Genomic DNA, 23,013 nt, shown 5'->3' on the forward strand with positions numbered 1-23,013 from the left:
CACCCATCCACTCCCGTCTTCCCACCCTGGCATTCCCCTACATTGGGACAACTCAGATGTCCCTCAACAGAGGAGTGGATACAGAAAATGTGGTGCATTTACACGATGGAATATACTCAGCTATTAAAAACAATGATTTCATGAAATTCACCGGCAAATGAATGGAACTAGAAAATATCATCCTGAGTGAGGTAACCCAATCACAAAAGAACACACATGATATGTAGGAGTTGGAGAAGGGACTGAAGGAGCTGAGGGGGCTTGCAGCTCCATGCTGGGAGCAACAGGCCAGACTCCCTGGAGCTCCCAGGGACTAGACCACCAAACAAAGAATACATATGGAGGGACCTATGGCACTGGCCACATATGTGGCAGAGGATGGCCTTGCAGGTAACTTTAGTGAAATATGTAAAACCTCTCTTTGCAGACCAAGAGGCAATAAATGCTCTGTAAAGCCAGATCTTTGATTACAACTCTTGGATTACAAGTTATATTGGTGCTCAAAAAACTTAAGAGTCTGACTACAAATAATACGTAGCACAATAAGAACTGCTGCACAAAGACGTTTGTGTTTATGTTTTTAAAAGAACACTGAAATTTTTCCAGTTAATAAGTTACGTCTTGGTGGTATCCAATGAAACAGTAGTATCTTTGTTATTGAGCTGTGAATTTACTTGTTCCTTTCCTAGGAAGGCTAGAATGCATTTTGTTTGAATAATCTCTAATTAGATACATGGAAATGTGACGTAAAGGTTACGTAAAGTGAGTGTTGATGCATGCCTGTGAATTTGAGAGGCTTAGGCAGGAGGATCATAAATTTGAAACCACCATGAACTAAATAGAGATTTCTAGTATATAATGAGACAATAATGAGCTGAAAAAAGCAGGAAGAATGAGGGTAACTCTACTGCACAAATTATGGTAGTGGGGATTTCTTTGTGCTCTCCCTTTAAAAAAGAAAATGAAGGGACTGGAGAAATGGCTCAGTGGTTAAGAGCACTGACTGTGTTATCTGTATGACCTGGATTCAATTCCCAGCACCCACAGGGCAGGCAGCTCGTAACTGTCTGAAACTCCCATTCCAAGCAATCTGAAGCTGTCACACAGATACACATACAGGCAAAACACCAATGGGCATAAAATAAAAATAAATAAAAAATGAAGGCTTTTGGAACCAGTGTAAATTTGGTATCACAAATACAATGTTCAAAAATAAAATAACAATAATAAAAAAATAATAATAAAAAACAAAAGGCAAATCTCTTAAGAATTGTTATTGTTTACTGTAAGATTTGCTGAAGGTAATGTTCATGGGAATACTAAGAACTGTAAAAGTCTCATCCGCTTTGGCTTAAGAGATGGGAAATAAAAACCTCTCGAGAAAGGTCGCTTTAGCTGTAGCTCGCATCCAGCACTTCCATTTTCCAACCAAGTCCCTCTCCCACGCGTCCCTTCTGCCTGCTGCTCTTCGTACCCAGGCTTCGTCTGGAGCCTGGATTCCTGCGGCCACGCCCACTTTCTGACTCTCCAGGGTCACGCCTTTCAGACTCCTCCCAGAAGCTTGAGAGCCTCGAGGCTCCGCCCTCCCGCGTCGCGGAACCCCCCCAACCCCACCGGCTCCGGAAGCGCCTCGGCAGACGCCGGCACGTGACCGTGACGTCACGCGCGCGTCTGCGGTCTGGGCCGGGGGTTCGCGCGTTGGCCGTCGCTCGTGGTTGCCGTCTCTTAGAGTGTCGCTGTTTCTGTCGCGGCCTTGCGGCCCGTGAGGGCTACAGCATGTACCACAGCAGCAGCCAGAAGCGGCACTGGACCTTCGCTAGCGAGGAGCAGCTGGCGCGCCTGCGGGCGGACGCCAACCGCAAATTCAAGTGCAAAGCTGTGGCTAACGGGAAGGTGAGGTCCCCGCGAGCCAGCCCCAGTGGCCACCCTACACCTGGGGCCCCTCCTGCAGTCTCGCTTTGCCTGCAGAGCCTGTAGAGCGCTCACCTGGCTTGGTCAGTGCAGACAGGGACTGACGCGACAGCCAAGTCCGGGGCTGGCCGTGGCAGAGGTATGAGTAACGTCCTGGGGAATGGCAAGAGCCTTGGAAGAGTGCGGAGTTAGTGGGGGACTCGAACTGGTCACTTGTCCTTCAGGATGTCAGGACAGACCATTCTCTGTAGTTGACAGGAGGGAGGGCAGACACATCCACTGGTGTCTAGCAGAAAGTCAGACTGGCAGGCAAGTGCGTGGAGTGCTGGTGGTCTTTCAACCCCTGCAGCAGTGGTTGAAGAACTTGCGCCAACAGCTTGTAAGCGGAAGTGTAAGAAGGTTGAAATTCATGCCAAAACTGAAGGGAACTTTTCAAAGACTTGAGATGGGGAAATGATGGCTTGTTGGATCTGTTTTCCAGAAACAACCTTCACGCAGAAGGTTGCACAAGGAAAGAAAATAGTTGGCACAAGTATGGCTTGTCCTATGGCCCTCTATCCGGGTCTTCCTACTACTTTCCCACTCATTTCTGTGTACTGCCCTGGGGTGACTTTATAGTAGCTCCTACAAATTTCAGGCAAATAAGGTTTGTACTTCCAAAACAATGAGGTAGCCAATGAAATTAATTATTTTAATTTGGGTGACATAGGGATTTATTGAGAAGGCTACTTTGGGGAGATTTCCAACCCATGAATATATTCATCTTTTTAATTTACAAATAATGGTATGAAACCTGGGAGTGAATTTGCACATACTCTGTCATGATTGTTTAAAAATGACCAACTGACAGTTTGATAACTTGTGAAATGAAGGCCTAGATTCATTTTATTGAGTTTGCTTATTATTTTGCTAGATATTTTGCTTAATGCTTAGTAAACTTAAAAAAGAGAAATGTAAGGTCTATTTTTTTGTTGATGGTTTAAGTCAAACTTAAGCAGGACAGAGAAGACAGTTTTACAGTTAACTCACTGAACTTACATTGAAATGTTTGCTCTGTCTAAAGGTTCTTCCAAATGATCCAGTGTTTCTTGAGCCTCATGAGGAAATGACACTTTGCAAATACTATGAAAAAAGATTATTGGAATTCTGTTCAGTGTTTAAACCAGCTATGCCACGGTCTGTTGTGGTAAGTAATGGTAGAGAAGAATATGCTTGTTAGCTGGCTTGAGAGAACTGAACTCTTTTATTCCCCCCCCATAAATTTATTTATTCTTTTCACATTACATCACAGTTGCACCACTTCTTCTCACTCCTGCCCTTTGCAGATTCCTCTGACCAATACCCTCTTCCCTTCTCAGAGAAGGGGAAGCCCCTCCTCCTTTGGGTACAACCCTACCTTGGGACAGCTAGTCCCAGAAGGACTAAGCATCTCTCCCACTAAGGTCCAGCAACTCATTCTGATTGGGAAAGGGGATCCAATGGCAAGCAACAGAGTCAGAGACAGGCCCTGTTCCAAATGTTAGGGGACCAATATGAAGACCAAGCTGCACATGTGCTACAGATGTGGAGGGTTAGAGGGCTAGATCCAGCTTTCTTTGGTGGTTCAGTCTCTGTGAGCCCTCACGGGCCCAGATTAGTTGGCTCTGTAGGTGCTCCTTTGGAGTCCTTGACTCCCCTGGCTTCCTCAATTTTATCCACAAAACTCCTTAAGCTCTTCTTGGTGTTTGGCTCTGGGTCTCTGCATCTGTTTCCGTCTATTGCTGGGTGAGGCCTCTCAGAAGACAGTTATGCTAGGTTCCTGTCTGCAAGCACAGCAGAGCATCAGTAATAGTGTCAGGGGTTGGCTCTCTCCCATGGGATGGGTCTCAAATTGAGCCAGTCATTGGTTGGCCTTTCCCTCCAGTCTCTGCTCCATTTTCCTCCTTGCACATCTTATAGGCAAGACAAATTTTGGGTTGAAGGTTTTGTGATGGGTTGGTGTCCTTTCACTGGAAGTCCTGGGTAGCTACAAGAGGTAGATATTTCAGTTTCTATATCCCCTGCTGGTAGAAATCTCAGCTAGAGTCACTCCTGGAAGACTCCTCTAGCCTCCAGGGTTTGCATTACTTCACTCAGATGATAGTCTCAAGTTCTATCCATTTGTCTGCAAATTTCATGATGTCTTTGTTTTTGATAGCTGAATAGTATTCCATTCTGTAGATATACTACATTTTCTTCATCCATTCTTCACTTGATGGACATTGGGTTGTTTCCAGTTTCTGGCTATTATAAGTAAAGCTGCTATGAATACAGTTGAGCTAGTGTCCTTATGGTGTAGTGGTGCATCTTTTGGGTATATGCCTAGAAGTGGTATAGCTCAGTCTTAAGGTAGAACTATTCCTAATTTTCTGAGAAACTGCCAAACTGATATCCAAAGTGGTTGTATAAGTTTATACTCCCAGCAGCAATGGAGGAGTGTTCCCTTTGCTCCACATCGTCACCAGCATGTGCTGTCACTTCTGTTTTTGATCTTTGTCATTCTAATGGGTATAAGAAAGAATCTCAGAGTCCTTTTTATTTGCATTTCCCTGATGACTAAGGATGTTGAACATCTTTCAGTGCTTCTCAGCTGTTTGAAATTCCTTTGTTGAGAATTCTCTGTTTAGCTCTATACCTCATTTTTAATTTGTCTGTTTGGTTTTTTGGTGTCTAAGTTTTGAGTTCTTTATATATTTTGGATATTAGTTGTCTGTTGGACAATCCTATACAATAAAAGAATTTCTGGAGGTATCACCCTCCCTCATTTCAAGCTATACTACAGAACAACAGTAATAAAAACTGCATGGTGTTAGAATAAAAACAGACAGGTTGATCTGTGGAATAGAATTAAAGACCCAGAAATAAACCCACACACCTATGAACACTTGATATTTGACAAAAGAATCAAAACCACACAATGGGGGGAAAAAAGCATCTTCAACAAATGGTTCTGCTCTAACTGGCTGTCTGCACATAGAGCCATATATATCACCCTGCACTCAACTCATATCCAGATGGGGTAAAGAAGGTACGGCAGACAAGAAAGTCCTGTGCTTGAACTCATTGGCACAGGAGACAAATTCCTTAACAAAACACCAGTAGTTTAGGCACTAAGATCAAAAGTTAATAAGTGGGATTTCATGAAACAGAAAAGCATTTGCAAGGCTAAGGACACCATCAGTAGGACAAAACGGCTGCCTACAGAAAGGGAAAAGATCTTTTACTCTTTACAAGTAGCAAAATTGTGTTTATGTTAGAGTTATCTTTGAGGTTGTAATAGTCCTAACTCCAGACTAAATGTGACTCAAACTATTTGGCAAACTATAATTGGAAAAAAAAATCTAGTAGTTTATTTCTTCTCACAGTGTGGCCCAATACAGGCCAACTCATCAGAAAGTGGCTCTCTTGTCATGACTAGAATCTTAGACTCCTGCCCTCTGGTGACTCTTGGAGTGCCTAACCTAGTAATCCTCTGCTTCTGGATGGAATGAGCTGGAACTGTGGGGAAGGCATAGCTGCTCCATTAATCTTGGGCTGAAAAGTGAGTCATTCCACTAATTGTGTTAACTATAACAGACAAAAGCCATACCTTGAAATGCGGCTTCTGTCCAGATGCTTAGGTCCCTGTATCAAGGCATGAATTTTAATGTACGTTAGCCACCATAACATGCTTGAGTGAAAGTTGTATATGAATCAGTCACATTTTTTTAAATACTGATATTTTCATACATGTATCAGTATAATGAATGTAAGAAAAAATAATTTTGTGAAAAATTTAAAGGCCAAATTCATAGTTGCTACATTTTATGAGTAAGGGCATCTCCTGTTTCATTTTATAGTGTGCTGTACAGGTTGTGACATCCTCATTTTTCTTCTCATATTCTTTAGTAGAATTGAGATTAGAATATAAACTAGTGCATTTTCAACTTTACTAAACTCAGTTCCTGTTTGAAATGCTCGTTGATTTATGTTCCAGCTGCTACTCTTGCCCTAAGATCTTTTAATACTTTGATTAGAGGATATTAAAGGTGATATTGTTATTATTTTCTCGGTGGCTTTGTTTTGTTTTCTTGAGATTGTCCTCTATGAGTCATGTTGGCCTTGAGTTTATTATATTCCAGAGGATGAACTTGAACTTCTGATCCTAGTGTTTAAACCTCCCTGGGATTGTAGGCACTACATATCTGGTTTTACTTAGTATCCAGGATTAAATACAGAGCTATATCCATGCCTGGCAGGCATACTACCTACTGAGTATATCCCAGGCTTAAATGTCTCAGTATTAATTTATGTGGCTCTTAATGCTGTGTTTTCTCCTGGGGTGGGAATAGCTAACCTGTGGTACAAGCTAAACAGTGAAGAAAAAAGATGGTGTTAATGGTGTCCAAAACACTTTTATCTTGCTTATTACTCTCATGGCTTGTTGGTTGTAAAGGTCAAGTATGAAAGGCTGTTGTACTGGCTCGTTTTGTGGGTCAACTTGAGTTATCACAGAGAAAGGAGCATCAAGGAAATGCTTCCATGAGATCCAGCTATAAGGCATTTTCTCAGTGATCAAGGGTAGGAGGGCCTGTTGTGTGTGATTCGATCCCTGGGCTGCTAGTCTTGGACACTATAAAAAAGCAAGCTGAGCAAGCCAGGGGAAGCAAGCCAGTAAGTAACATCCCTCCATGGCTTCCACATCAGCTCCTGCTTCCTGATCTGCTTGAGTTCCAGTCCTGACTTCCTCTGGTGATCAACAGCAATGTGGAAGTGTAAGCTGAATAAACCCTTTCCTCCCCAACATTCTTCTTGGTCATGATGTTTTGTGCAGGAATAGAAATCCTAAGAGAGCTGTTTTCTAAGTTTCCTAACAGAGAAAAACTATCTAGGCGCCTTCATTTTTATAATAGGAAAAAAGGGAAGAACATTGAAAATATTAAATTCATTAATATTTATGATTCATTTTAAAGTTGTAGACAAATCTGAGAGAGGAAACAGTCATAAACAGTAGCAGATACAGTAGTTTCTATGATGAAATTGGGTTTGATTTTTTTCATTCCAGAAACTGTAGAATGAGCTGGTAGGATTAATTATCTCTTTGGATCAAGCCATCTTTCAATGAACTTTATGAAATTCATCTATACAATGGATACAGTGATATTTTTGTTATTATTGTTTAGTATAAGTTGACAGCAACTCTTGAAACATTTAAATGAAGAATTTTTTTTCTGTTATCAAATAAATAAGTGGTTATTTTACTGTTAAGTGATTCAGTAGGTAAAGATAGAGTTCTTAGTTGAATATAGCCTCTGACCCTTGATAAATGTCTGAATAAATAGGATCACTCATGCTATTTCGTTTTCTGTGAAGATAGCAATTTTACTACTGTGTTATAAGGATTGGGATAGATTGATACTGCTGTGTTTTGCCCAGTGGGACTTATTGAATGGGAAGTATTCAGGCAAATGTGAGGTGCTTCAGTTTGGCAGTAGTCCTCATGGTTCATCACAGATTTGGAGTTGACAGGGAAAAGGCTTTTTGCTCCAATCATGTTATCCATTAACATTTTTCCAAAATTGGATAGCTTGTAATCATTGGTATTTTAGTTCTTAAAATTTTTTTCTGAGTATAAGTACTCATTTTTCCCTGAGTTCTAAAATTAATACACACAAACACACACCACACACACACACACACACACACATATATATGTGTATACACACACACATATATATAATACACACACACACACACGTGTGTGTGTGTGTGTGTGTGTGTGTGTGTGTATACTTAAGCTTAGTTAACTACAGAAAGGGTTACTCCACATAGGCTGGAGACAGATAACTAAAAAAAATAAATCAGGCTCTTTGATTGTGGTGTTTTTTGTAAGAAGAGGTTCTGATACTAAGGTCTAGTTCCCTAATTGGTTCTTGATTTGTCAATAAAGAAGCCCAGGAGCCAATTGCTGGGCAGAAGGTACAGGTGGTTTCTGGTTCCCAAGAGTAAGGAGACAACAGGGAAGGAAAGAAGTGACTTTTCTGCCATGTTTTGGAGGAAAGTGGACGCAGCAACCATGTAAGACCTTGGGGGCAGCTAGGGCCTGCAGCTTCAGCTACAGGCGGGTGGCCAAAAATATTTTGCAGAGACTAATTGGAATAAGCCACTAAGTTTAGGGCGGAAGGAGAGATGGAGATAATAAACTGGTAAGGCAGTAGGTATTTGCCCCCAGCAGTTGTGCTTAAAGGCAAGTTTAAGTAACAAAGTCAGTCGTCTGTGTCTTTTATCCAAGGATTCAAGGGTCCTTGGGAGTGGGCTGGTGGGGAAGTGAGTATAAGGTGGGTAGAAAAGGAAGCCAGGAGGGGCCAGAGTGTAGCAGCTCCTGGCCAAGGCAGTAGAGTTTTTAAAACTTCACTCAACAGTTTTTGTTGTACTTTATCATAATTTATTTTAAGGGAAAATTTAAACATATTGATGTGGACAATGTTTTTAAGGAAACTTGTGCATGAATAAGTCATTTCTTTTTTTCAAAATTTAACATGTCACATGGAAGTAGATTCTGCTTTTATAAATGTTTATATTTTTATTTTTAATCTTAGGGTACAGCTTGTATGTATTTCAAACGTTTTTATCTTAATAACTCCGTAATGGAATATCACCCTCGGATAATAATGTGAGTATAATACATTTGGTTTGGTTTGGTTTGGTTTTGATTGAAGATGTTTATAATGTTTGGACCTTTATCTGTGGGATGTATATGAGAGATAATTGACAATTTTAACTAGGAACAATTTAGACTTAAATTTTTTTTTTCTATTTGGATATAAGGTCTTATTTGCTGTTATGTTCTATATAGCTAATGACATTTGAACTACAACTTATCTACCACTCACATAGTTTTCCTCTCATCTATTTATTCTATTAATACTGTTATCAGTGGCACCTTTATTCTCCCAATTGCTCAGGCTGAGAATCATATGAAGTAACTGCTTTCTCTCCATTTCCATTCAGTTTATGGATATTGTAACTTCATTTTCATTTTGGCTAAACAGAAGTGTATGTTGTTTCCTCTCTTTGCTCAGCATTATGCTTATCATTATATATTATATCATATATATAACCAGTTAATATAGGACTCATCAGTTTGCTGTCATTCATGCTTCTGTTTGTTTATTGCCTTCATTTCCAGGCCTTTATTGTGACTTCAGATTCTAAAGTCTCAGCAGTAGCTTTCTTACACTGGTTCTCTCTGAACTTAATTAGTACTCAGGTGAATTTCATGTTTGCCTATAAGTAATCAAATACTCAAATGACTTGAGGCTTCTGCTGATGACCATCTGCAGTATTAATTACCATTACCTGTCTTCTATGGTCATAAGGTATATGCATGTGACCATATGCACATGTTCGATTCTGTTAAGTTAAATCTTCCACTTATAGTTCTTGATGCACATTAATTAGTTATTTTTTCAAGTTTCTGTTTGGACTTAGTTAAACTGTTAATGATGGTTAAATGCTGTAGCAGTAGTAGATGATGGCCCAGTCTAACTTTATAGTTTCTTCTAAGTCTAACGAATAAAAGTTTAAAGAGGAACACTTTTTAACTTCTATTTCATTTTTTAAAAATTGCCTGCAGTGTCTAGCATTGTCATATACAAATATTATGCAGTTTACAAAGTACTTTAAGGAATATTTAGTCATTTCTGCCATCCTTTTTTTTTTTTTTTTTTTAATGTAGGCTTACTTGTGCATTTTTGGCCTGCAAAGTAGATGAATTCAATGTGTCTAGTCCTCAGTTTGTTGGAAATCTTCGAGAGAGTCCTCTTGGACAGGAGAAGGCACTGGAACAGATTTTGGAATATGAACTACTACTTATACAACAACTTAATTTTCACCTTATTGTCCACAATCCATATAGACCATTTGAAGGCTTCCTCATTGATATAAAGGTAAACCTGATAGGAAATTAGGTAATCCTTTGTTATTGTTTGCTAAAACAAATTGAAAACTTTATAACCAGTACTATACTAACTGGTACAGCACAGGTGCAACCTGAGAGTCTTTGCTGGCTTTTCTAGGGTAATAGTTTTCAAACATCAATGTACATTAGAGTCCACCTGGAGTTTGTTTCTTAAGATTATTGGGTAAGAGTTCCCAGGTTTCTGGTTTAGTAACCTTCTATAGTAGATTATGAGATTATAATAATGTTATTAAAGAATTGTGGTAACTCTTGTAACCAATATATATAGTCATAGAGCTAGGCCTAGTGACTTATAGAACCTCAAAAAGTTCTTAATATTAAATTAAAATATAAACTGATCTTATTTTAAATGTTTTATGTACTCAGTTCACAAATATAAGCACCAAAATTATAAGTAAATAGGTGAGACCTGTATTTTTGGGGCCTCAGGAAGTTTAGGTGTAGGATCACTTTGAATCTAGTAGTTTGAGACTAGCCTGGCAATGTAGTGTAAGTACATCACAAAATTTGTAACGCAAATATATATGCATGTGTATATTTTATGTAGAGAATTTACATTTATGTATTTGCATGTGCTACATATTAATACATATGTTAATATTGATGTAGTCAATTTAAGATGTTGAATAGTCTAAGTAAAGTCAAAGAAAAGTCAAGAACTGGTTATTTTCAGGTAAGCAGTTGTAGATATTCTACAACTAGTAATGTATTTATACTAAACATTATGTTTTGGGGTACAACCTAGAAACAACACAGGAACCATGACAACTTTCATGGACCTTACATAACTATTGTCTTAGTCAGGGTTTCTATTCTTGCACAAATGTCATGACCAAGAAGCAAGTTGGAGAGGAAAGGGTTTATTTAGCTTACTTCCACATGGCTGTTGATCACAAAGGAAGTCAGGACTGGAACTCAAGCAGGTCAGGAAGCAGGAGCTGATGCAGAGGCCATGGAGGGATGTTTCTTACTGGCTTGCTTCCCCTGGCTTGCTCAGCCTGCTCTCTTATAGAACCCAAGACTTCCAGCCCAGGGATGGTGCCACCCACAAGGGGCCCTACCCCCTTGATCACTAATTGAGAAAATGCCCCACAGCTGGGTCTCATGGAGGCACTTCCCCAACTGAAGCTCCCTTCTCTGTGATAACTCCAGCCTGTGTCAAGTTGACACACAAAGCCAGCCAGTACAACTATTAATGTGGTAAATTTTATATAGGGAAATCAAAATATTCTGAGAAGATGGCAGATTGAAAAACAAGGAAAGCAGTGTTGAGAAAGCATCACTTGAAGTGAAATTTAAATCAAGAGTAGCAGTTAGCTGAGGGAAGAAGAGCCCACCAAAGCCCTGCCTAGTCAAGAGCTCAGAGCCACAGTTCCTTAGGAAATGAAGAGACTGGGGTAGAGGGGAGAGTATTTGGGCTCGAATTAAAGGCAGAAATCTAGACTATGTAACTAGTGTTGAAGATGAAAGAAGACAGTGAAAGCCTTGTCTAGAGAACTGGTGTGATTGGGTTGACACCTTACAGGTTAGTTTGTGTCTATACTAGTCAGGTTTCTGTAGAGTAACAGAATCTATATAGAAAAAAGGGATTTATTAGAATGTGGTCAAGTTAATCTTTAATGACTGTCTATGAACAGAAGGTCCTAGAACCCATCCAGTAGCTGTTAAGTCTATGAGGCTGGATGTCTCAGCTGATCGTCAGTATTCACTGGAATGTCAAAGAAGTAAGTACTAATGCCAGTGAAGGAATGGACTTGCTAGTAAGGCAAAAGCAAGCAGGCAAAAAGAGGGGCCACCTTCTACCATGTCTTTTATATAGGCTTCCAGCAGAAGGTGTGACCCAAATTAGACGTGAGTCTTAATACCTCAAAAGATCTGGACTAAAGGAGTATCTTCCCACTCAAAAATCCAAATTAGGGTGAATCATTCACTTCAAATGAATGAATGAAGCAGAAATCCCTCCAGTTCATCCAGCCATTTGGGGTTCTAGATAATTCCAGATGTAGTCAAGTTGAGAGCCAAAATAGGCATTTTACCATCAGATAAGATTAGACATCTTTATGTATCTTGCATTATGAAGAGAATGGATGAGCAAAGGGATAACAGAGGGGACTGGTCATAAGAAATGTTTAAAGGGTAGTTGAAAAATGAAGAAGTTTATAATGGGACTAAAATTTATCCAGAGCTTTACGATTGTTGGAAAATAAAGGGAAGAAGAGCACTCTTGTAAGTAAGCAGAACATCTTTCCAGTTCTGCTTAGATTAGGCAAAGCAAATGTAGTCTAATAATGTTTGCTGAGTTTGGTGCCAGAAAGGTCATTTATGAGTTTGTTGACATTTGTCTTTGAAGCATAGAAGGGAAAAAAAAGAGATTGGTGGCTTTAGAGGAATAAATTGAAAGACAACAGGCTGTAGAGATGGTGCAACAGTTTAGAGTGCTAGCTACTCTTCTAGGTGAACAGGGTTCAGTTCCCAGCACCGGCATTGTAGCTCATAATTGTGTGTAACACCAGTTCCAAGGAATCTAGTGCCCTCTTCTGCCCCTTTGACCACCAAGCATACATGTAGTGCATAGACATATGTGCAGGCAAAACACAGTTACACGTCAACAGGTATAAAAGCAAAGAAAATAAAAATTTTAAAACCATAAATGAAGGAGAGCCCTAGAACTTAGAATTGTTTCATGTCAACTTGGTTACATAGTAAGATCCTGTCCAGGTAAAGAGAAAGAGGGAGAAGAATAAGTATGTTCCTTATAAATGTTCTTTAATTACTGGATATATTCTGAGACACTAGATGAATTTTGTCATGGTGTGATCAATACCACGATCGTCCCCCTTTACATATTGCCCTTAGCTAGGTGCTACTGTGCATGGAGCTGTCATATACTCTACTGTGCATGGAGCTTCCTTCTGTTATTCTTATTCACCTGAAGTGTTTTATAATTAGCATTTTGTTACTGAGTAGAAGAAACATACTCTAACATAAAAATTAACTTTTTGCTAGTAAGTATAAAACATTCACTCTAAAATAAGTTAAAAGTATATGGTGCAGCAAGAACATAAAGCAGTACCATAGTTGTCATTTTTTTTAAATTCTGTAATGTACATACTGTGTCTTACACTGAACCGTACTTGTTTACACAAGCATCACTGCAAATATGGTACTTGTGATGCTGTCTAATAACTATGATGGGAAATGTTCAGCTGCTTTAGAAGCTTGTAGAACTCATGCTTCTTATTCATTACTGATAGAAAAATGGTTTTGTAGGATAGAACTTGTATACACAACTTGGATTAAACAATTTTTTTCTTTGAATTGGAAAGAGGTAAAATGGAGGAAATGCTGGATGTAGACATTTTTAGTTTTCTAGATGAGATTGACACACTGATCCAATGAGCTAGTAATAAGAAAACATTAAAGGGAAGTAGAGACTATACTGCAGAGCTGTAGATTTTCTACAAACAATATAAAGGAGGTCAGCCTGGGGCTTGAAACAGGGTACAACTGGCCTTAGAAAAGTAACAAACTATTGTGTTGACACAAGAGTGAGTGAGTCTGGGTGAAAATACTATGGATTTTTTTTTCTTGGTGTTTTGAGACAAGGGTTTCTCTGAGTAGACCTGGTTGTCCTGGCACTCCTCTCTAGACTAGGTTGGCCTTGAACGCAGAAACCCTCCTGCCTCTGCCTCCCAAGTGCTGGGATTATGTATCTGGGGATTTAATGGAAGTAGTCTTATCCTTATTAAGTGCAGAGATAATTTTCCATAGAATGATGTTTTTTTGAAAACAAATGAACACATTTTCTAGGAAAACATCATTGTTAGGCTAAAAGAAATACTAAGGTCAGTGAATTTGAATTTATAGTAGTATCCCAAGGCCTCTTTTGTCGATTTTTTTTTTTTTTTTGTCAATGCCCAGAAATCAAAAGTATAGAAATGAGATTCAGATACTGTTGAAATTGAGGGTGGAGAGATTGCTTATCAGTTAAAGAGTGCTTGCTTGCTTCCAGAGTTTACCAATATCTGGTGGTTCAAATCTGCCTATAACTCCAGCTTCAGAAGAACTGACACCCCTTTCTGTCTCTATGTGCACTTTGTACATATTTCACACATTCACAAACATACAAATAGTATATGTGTGTATGTATATATACATATATATATGTATATATATATGTATATATACACACATTTATATACACATACATACAAACACATATATTCATGCAGCAAAGAAATTATTAGTAAGGTCAGATTCGGTAGAAGAATTCAAAACCAAATCATTCAAGATTTACAAGAACATCATGAAAAAATTAAGCAAAATCCTGAGAAAGGGGAGTGAGTACATTTATCATTTCAGAGGTTAGATATTTGGGGACAATGACTAGGCCTATGTAGGACTCTGTAGTTGAACCTGATATATTTTGTTTCAGAATATTTATAGATTGTCTTACTACTAGGATTTAACAATAAGTATCTAAAGTCAGTCTAAGGGATTAAAATTTAAGGAAAGGAATTGACAGCATAAAGTTTTCCATAATTTTTGGACATAGTCTAAAAGTATTTCTGTAGATATTTATAAAGGCTAATTGGTTCAACATTAATCTCCATTTACTCCCCTCCCCCCCACAATATAAAACTTCGCTTTGATAGTGATTTGGTTCAATTCCTAATATGGCCTTTCAGTTTTTACCTGAGAGTCTATATATCTTAAACATCTTGGCTTTGCCTTGAATCCAGTAGAATCTCAAGGAGTTTCCCTTTCTAAGTTAGAAAAGTACTAAATTGAGAATAATGTTAAGTATTAATGTGCTAAAGCATATGCTTCTGTTTTTTTCTTAGAAACATACATTTCCAATCTGGTTTGTATTCCAAAAGAGTTTGAAAGTCATATCAGTGAAAACACTCAGAATTTGATGACTCTAATTTAGCTGTGTTCTATTAGTACATACCAAACAATCTAACAAAGAAAGACTCATTTTTGGAACAGAGGAAAGGAGTTACTTTTTAAGTGCCTACTAGCTACTGTAGGTTTTAGTGGTATAGCTATCCAGTAAATTCTCAGAAATGGTAACATCTATAAACTTTCTTTCTAGACTCGATACCCCATGTTGGAGAATCCGGAGATTTTGCGGAAAACAGCTGATGATTTTCTTAGTAGAGTTGCGTTGACAGATGCTTATCTTTTGTACACACCTTCACAAATTGCCCTGACTGCCATTTTATCAAGTGCCTCTAGGGCTGGAATTACTATGGAAAGGTATTGTTTTACCTTAGTTCAAATTCCAGTTTTACTTCTGAGTCTGAGTTTTTAAGAAAGCTTCATTAGACAATATTTCTCTATGTATAATGCCTTATATCTGGTAAGTTTTGTGATTGAAGAAGGAAATCGCCTTTAAAGAAAGCATTTAAGTGTTAACAATTTAAGTATTGTTGAGCTATGAGAATACATTTCTGACTAAAATGGCAGTGTGACAGGTAGTTTTGGAAGACAACTATAGCTATACAAGGCAGTGTTAATACAGCAAATCTGATTTATTGTATCATATGTTGTAAAAGCATGTGTAACACTTTTAGTAAGGATTTGTAGAAATAATGCTTTAGGGTATATCCATATAAAAATTGTAGTTGAGTCATAAATAATAATAGCCAATACATAAACACACATAGACACAGACATTACCATGAGTACTTAATGAAAATTAATTCCACTTGATTTTTTAATGTTACCTTATGCACATACTAATTCTTAAACTTGTAACAGTACTATAGGTATATTATTACAGAGCTGGAAGAATGGCTTGTTATACTCTAGTTGTTTTCCAATTTATATCATTTTTTATTATTCATATTTAATTTCTCTTATGAGATTCGTTTCATCTTTATAAACAGTTGAGGAAAGTAAAATTTTCTAAACTTAAAACTATTTTATATACTTAAAAATTTCAAAATACAATGTTAAGATAGCATCAAACATTAACAGATGTGATTTAGCCTTTGTCCTTCCTCGTTGGGAGTATTTATTATTACTACAGAAGTACCAATATTGTAGACCCTCAGATACCCTATTTCACATAATGTAGTATGTACAACAAGGTAGCTTTGTACAGTATGAACAGTTACAAATTTTGAAACATATTTGTATCTGGGATAAAGGACTGTGACCTTATAGCCTTTTTAAATTTATGGTATGTATAACTCTCTTTTAATTCTTATTTTATCTATGTGTGCTTGTAAGTATATGCCATATGTATAGGTGCCATATGCATGGAGACCAGCAAAAAAATATAATTTCCTCAGAGCTAGAGTTGGGTGCCAGGGGCCTGCTCCAGCTGGGGAATGGGCTGAAGTGGGACACAGAGTTGGATGAAGGCCAAAGACTGGTGTTCTATGACCTTATAACTCTCTCTCTTTTTTCTGGGGGCCAGAAGCTGATGCCCTCTGGAAACTTAACTCTTTCCTACTGTTCTGTGCTGATGAGTGCTGGGTTTTGAATCTATACCTCTCTTACTATATATGCATTAATAAGTGTTGGTTTCTTTTTTAGCTCAAGGACCCCTGGTGAGAGGCTTAGAACTCATTAACTCTTAATGAACCAGAGACAAAAGAAAGGAAAAGAATTAAAAATTTTCACCAGGCAATATGTACAGACATATACATTCATATACACATGCACTGTAGTCAGGCCCAGCTACCTGTCTTATCAGCTCTACAAGTGTTCATGCATACTTACATACATACACATATAGCTACATGTCATACATATAGACAAATAGACACACACACACACACATACATATATATTTGGTGGGTGGTGCTGAGCCTCTAGATGCCACACTTTATTCCTTCTCCCTGGCCTTGTTATACCTTCTTAGACAGAAGTTCTTTAGAAAGTTTCCCCATAGATAAAATATTACACAAAAGGAGAGTTACAGAAAGACGTTGATAATAAGCTCAAAGCATTGTTTCATACAAGTTCAAAGCATCAGTATTACATGGCCTTGTTTTATCATAGTGCATACCCGTGGCTTTATCCTTAGATCTGACCTAGAATGAATATTTTTCCTTGATCACAAATCTGTCTCGTCTATTTCTCTTCATAGTATAATTGTGAAAGCCCTCTTATACAGCCTTTACTATTCAATGAGGAATGGACACATTCTATTCTTAATTCTAACTTTATTACATTTTTTTCTGGCAAAACAACTAAACCATCTCTTAAAATTTTCTTTGTAAAATTATTTAAATCAAATCAGGAATTCTGTAAGGTCATTAATTTATCCAAACCACATTTATTCATGAAAGTTCATCTTTATGTTGATCTGCATGAAATCTGTCCAATAGGGTGGGCTAATACTAATACCTAGGGATCATTAGACTGTAATAGGAAAAGGTATATCAGCTATAAGAAGCAATCCTGAGATGAACATCTCTTGGGATCTTGCCTCTCAGATCTTACCCATCGTCAGCCATGCAAAATTAGTGGACCACCTCCAGGAAATTCACCTGCTAGCCTTAGCCTTTCTTAAATGGCTCCGGCCAATTAGGTGGTTAGGAGCTGCCAGATATGGATGCTGGGAACCAAAGTTGGGTCTCTGCAAGAACAGTATGTGCCATTAATCATTGAGTCATTTCTCTAGCCCCAGTAAACCTATCTTGTGCAGATACAACACACTATGTAGATTTAATCTATTGTGATTTATATCTCATTTATTTACTAAGCAAACATTTAATGAGCTTCTGTTATTATACTACACTTAAGGAATACAAGAATGAAACCCTGAGCTAAGTAGAAAACACAACCATATGAATAACTGACTTGTCTGGAGGTTAGGTGTAGAATTTTTGTAAGGGCCCATGGGAAATGGAAACAGGAATGTCAGGAGTGAAAGGACATCCTGACCTATGCTGAGTTGTAAATAGGCTCCATGAGACCTTGTTTCAAGAAAAAAAACCATGATTTAAAAATGAGAGAATAAAAAGAAACTTCAGGAGAGTTGCAAATGCATAATAGGGGAATAAGGAAACTATTTAATATGCAGCATAGTTATCAAAGTTTTGTCATATAGCTTAATCTACGTAGTTTAAAATATAGCAACAACATTTTGTAAAACTCTTTGCATTCTTTATAACTAATTTAGCTGGAAAGTTTTCTTTATATATTTATTTTTGAAAGACCTGAGATTGCTTTGGACTTGATAAAACTAAGACATGATAGACTTATAAAGCATGAGGTAATAACATGTTGGTAGATTGCTTGCTCATCTATAGCTATAGGTACAATGACATTGTTACGGAAGGGAGGAAGCTGACTGGTGCCTTATTCCTTACCTTCTACCTTTGAGTTTAGTTAAATCCATCTCTGTAGCACAGACTTTTCATAAATCATATAAAGTTAGGCTTGTACTTAGGCCGTATCTGTAGCAAACATTTAATACAGCAATGATAAATATAGGCTGTTAGTACTTTATCTCTGAAAACCTATATATAACAAAATTTAAACTTTTAACAGTACACATCTCTTAAACTGGCAGAAGTGATAGTAACTTTTTCAGGCTGATAGGTTTTAGTACTGTAGAGGTTTCAAATAGTATATAATAGTCTTAAATAAGTAATTTAAAAACTGTCCTTGATAAAATGAACATGGAGGTAACTAATTTATGCCTGTCTTTTCAGTGTGCTATGTGCTTTCAATGAATTAAAATGTTGTTTTTAATTTCAGCTATTTATCAGAGAGTCTAATGCTGAAAGAAAACAGAACTTGCCTGTCACAGTTACTAGATATAATGAAAAGTAAGTGCTATTAACAAAGTTGGTTTCTTAATAAATGCTGTGGTAGGCTAGTATTTAAATTTATTTTTATTGAATTACTGTTGTCAAAATGCATTGAAGATTCATTGGCAAGAATAAATGGAAGGTATGTGGAAGGAAATACTTTTATTTGTTAAAAGAGAATATGGATATCAGATTTAGAAAGGGCTAAGTTAGAATAGATTCTTTTAAAATATCCACAAATATATGGTAGACATTTAGAATCAAGAGAGCTAATTTCAAGGGAAGGTTTGCATTTGGAGCATTTGTTTTGTAAATAATTTTAATGAGTTAATATTTGTCATGTGCTGTTCATTTTGTTATCAATACAAAGCCAGTAATTTTTCATGTGGGGTTTGGTGGGGGATAGGTGTCAATTTCAGAAGACGCATTGACTATTGGAGATTGATAAAAATGAAGCTTGTCAGCTGGGTGGGTTGGAACTAGGTGGTAAGCCTTTGTCTAGTTCATTCCAGTTCTTGTTCAAACCCTAGAACCAAAAATCCAAACCATCCAAACCAAAAAACCATGAAGAATGCTGCTTAAAACAATGCCCACTTAAAGCAGGTCCATGTCCTATCTGTGGAACCTGTACCTGTTAACTTGAGACTGTAAAAGATGGGGTTGTGCAGGTTGGTTCATGAGAACGTGAGTTACTGAAGTGAAAAGTACATGTTGTCACAGGGTCTTCATGACCAGAAGGTAGAGAGACGTTTGAGAAAAACAGTGTTAAGACAACAAAAGATGTGCAGATTTTTAAAGTTGGAGTTATGTGTCAAAGAAACATTGTATTAGAGCCTTCTGACAAAATTTGCCAATACTGTGATTTGGGCCCAAGGAAACAAGATTTCAGATTTCTGACCTCTGAACTATGAGAGAATACAACTGGTTTCTTTAAAACACCAACTTAGTAATAATTTTAATAGGAGCCTTGGAAAATAAAAAATTTAATAGGAGCCTTGGAAAAGCTTTGATAACAGGCTTACCAAAAACTCCGTGGTGCTGGTGTTGAGAAGTCCTCTTTAGAAATTCTGATTTGAGTTTCTGCTTAATTAATACATTTTTATATGTATTAATTGTATGTGCATATATAACATATGTATATATATATATACATACCCACATATATAAATACACACACATATACAGCATATGTATCACTAATTTGTGTTTTTGAGACAGTGTAGCAATGTAGCCCAAGACTTAAACTTGAAGTCTTTTACCTCAGTTTCACAAATGTGAAAATTGTAGGGACATGCCACCATATTCAGTTCTTCATTGTCTTGGCAATTATGTTCATACTTACGGAGATGTACTTTAGAGGTAAAGCAAACCAATAAAATACAGGATTGCAGACCCTTGTTTAGGTATTAGTAAATGTGTATATATTTTAATGTTTATTTTAAAAGCTGAGATTCAAGTCATACAGTTACATGCCTTGAAGTAATTCTTTGCTTTAAATTGTGGCCTTCCTCTAAGCATAATGGAGGGTTGTTGTTTTTTTTTTCCCTATAAACTGTAGGTCTTCATATTTACCACTAGAGGGTTCACTCCCAAAGCTAATTGTGATTTGGTAATAGTACTTTCTAACAACTTGGTAGTAGAAGGGACCATAACGAAAAACACACTGCTTATTTGAAGCTTGCGGTTTAATTACTAATTCCTTATATTATCTTTATTTTGTTCCACTTATTTTAATAAATATGAAACAAGGATAATGCTTAAAAAAATACTCAGCTTTTTTTTTTTGTTTTGTTTGTTTTTGGTTTTTTTGTTTTTGTTTTTCAAGACAGGGTTTCTCTGTGTAGCCCTGGCTGTCCTGGAACTCACTCTGTAGACAAGGCTGGCCTCGAACTCAGAAATCCGCCTGCCTCTGTCTCCCAAGTGCTGGGATTAAAGGCGTGCCCCACCACAGCTTGGCAATACTCAGCTTTAATAATAAGAAGGGTTTTTTTTTTGTTTTGTTTTGTTTTGTTTTTTTAAAGATAATTGATCTAAAGATGTAGAATCACAAATACCAATTTCAGTCTGAAAGCACATGGCCACACAATAAGTCCCTGGACTATTCATCATGTTCCTAATCTTGAGATTTTTGGTTTATTATGTTAAATATAACAAGATAGAAAGTATTTTATATAGTCTTATCTTTACTGATCTATAATTTTTAACATTTGTTTTATTAGGGAAGCATCCTTGTTTTTTTATATGTTCTATTCTTGGTAAATAAGAGGGTATATTTTGGGACACAATCTATAGGATAGATTGTTCATGTGTATGGCTAGTGGTAGAGAATAAAGAATATTTACTAAATCACATAGGGATTATTTCAAAAGCCTTAAATTGAGCAAAATGTAAACATGGAGGCACTTGTAAAATAATACTAGCAGTAATATATACAGTGTGCTTATATTAATATTGTATGTAGTGTGACATACAGCAAAATACTCATTATTTGAACTTTAAAAGCTGCTGCTGCTTGATTTTAATACAGAATACAAATCCTGATAAGAATATATGTCATCACCAATGTCTTCTGTTTCCTGGAGCAAGTTAGATTATTATGCTTTCTCTATATATAAGCAGATGTTTTGTTTTGTTTTGTTTTGTTTTAAAACAGGATTTGCCTGTGAAGGCCTGACTTTCTTGAAACTTACTCCAGACCAGGATGGCATCAAACTCAGTTCCACCTGCCTCTGCCTCTGTCTCCTGAGTGTAGAGATGGAGGCATGTGCCACCACATCTAGCTGAACATAGAGGTTTTATTAAAAAGAGTTTGTATCCCCATATAGGCATGAGAAACCTAGTAAAAAAGTATGAGCCGCCCAGGTCTGAAGAAGTTGCTATTCTGAAACAGAAGTTGGAGCGATGTCATTCTTCTGACCTTGCACTTAATGTGGTTACGTAAGTAGGCATGACACAGAAGTTATGCTCACAAAATCATTGAGTTCAATTGTTATTTAAATTATTTCACTGTTACAAGTTTGTTAATCTTAGAACCTAAATCAAACTTTAAAAAAATAAATGAGAATACTGATTTTGTCTGTGATGGGAGCTGAGCTTAGGGCCTTGTCCATAAGCAAATGCTCTACTTGTCCACATCCCCAGCCTGGCCTATGTGCACATTTCTAGTAAAAGTAAACATAAGGAAGAAATGTTGGACTTTCATCCTATAGGTTGATCCTGATCGTTAGTGTGTAACTTGGCTTGCTTTTCTACTTTATGTAATCACTGGGAGCCAATCTTCCTATGAAATTGCTAAACCTTTGTCTCTTAATCAACCTGATATTTTTTTGGTGAACAAATGTACTGTTTTAGACTTAATTTTTATAAACTAGTAAGGAAACATTGTGTCAGAGAGCCAGTAAAATGTGCTGTTAGGTTGTGTAAGTATAGGAGCATTTTTAATGTGTCTTCATTTGTAGGCTGATGTGGAATTTACCATAAAGTATATATTACGCTTTAGATAAATATTATTTATCTAAATATTATTATATACTAAATAATATCTATTATTTATTGTAACTTAATTTTTAAACATGTGATAACACAAGTAAAAGAATTTGTTTTATGTGTGCTGACTTACTGACTCTAAACTTGTTATATATTAACATATAATGGGAATTAGCTGTGTGTATGTATGTGTGTGTGTGTTTATATATATACAGAGAAATGCTAACAAATATGTATAAAAACCTGAAGAGCATGCCAAAGCCTTCAGCACAAGATAGTCATGGCTTAATTCTTTCACTATAGTTGAAGTAGAGGACTTCAAGGGCTGTACAGAGTGCAAATTATAGGATTGTTGTCTTACAGATATAGCTTCAAAACCTGTTTTCATGTAAATCCTGAATTGTTAGGTTTCAGTAGTAACCAGCAAATATCAGAAGGTTGTAGAGAACTAAAGTTGACATATTGGTAAATGGAAGGACTGTAGCACTTGACTGTGTTCTTACATTGATTTTGAAAAGTACAGTTTATTGGAAAAGTGAATGCCCATTATTGGCTTACGTAATTATTGTTGCTGTTTTCATTCTGTGGCATAAAAGTTAAGTGGTTATGGCAGAAACTGCATAGCCTATAAATGTGAAGTATTTACTAATTTGTCCTCCTAGTTGGATCAATTGACTATTAATTCTATTCCAGCTAGTAATGAAATGGGCCATTATCCAGAAATTTCTAATTGATAGTTTACATTTTATTCCAAGTTGCCATTTGCTCTGCCAAAAAAAAAAAAAAAATTCTATATTCCTATGAGTGTCTAAATATTTCTTGTATAGGAAGGACTTAAAAAACAAGCCAGGCAGTGATGGT

At 37.0% G+C, this 23,013-nt stretch overlaps 1 protein-coding gene across 2 annotated transcripts in view; it reads left to right on the plus strand.

Moving 5' to 3' along the window:
- Positions 1–1,603: 1,603 nt before the first annotated feature.
- Ccnh (cyclin H) overlaps positions 1,604–23,013 on the plus strand; it is a 36,538-nt gene continuing 15,128 nt past the window's right edge. Inside the window, exons 1-7 of one of the 2 annotated variants that reach the window (XM_031360202.1) lie at positions 1,604–1,893; positions 2,975–3,097; positions 8,508–8,581; positions 9,647–9,857; positions 14,988–15,151; positions 18,614–18,684; positions 21,492–21,603. In XM_031360202.1, coding sequence (XP_031216062.1) covers positions 1,777–1,893; positions 2,975–3,097; positions 8,508–8,581; positions 9,647–9,857; positions 14,988–15,151; positions 18,614–18,684; positions 21,492–21,603 — 872 coding nt within the window. In that variant the 5' untranslated portion in view covers positions 1,604–1,776. The other variant, XM_031360203.1, reaches the window with a different exon arrangement.

This window comes from Mastomys coucha, unplaced genomic scaffold (genome assembly GCF_008632895.1).
Source record: "Mastomys coucha isolate ucsf_1 unplaced genomic scaffold, UCSF_Mcou_1 pScaffold8, whole genome shotgun sequence".
NCBI lineage: Eukaryota > Metazoa > Chordata > Mammalia > Rodentia > Muridae > Mastomys > Mastomys coucha.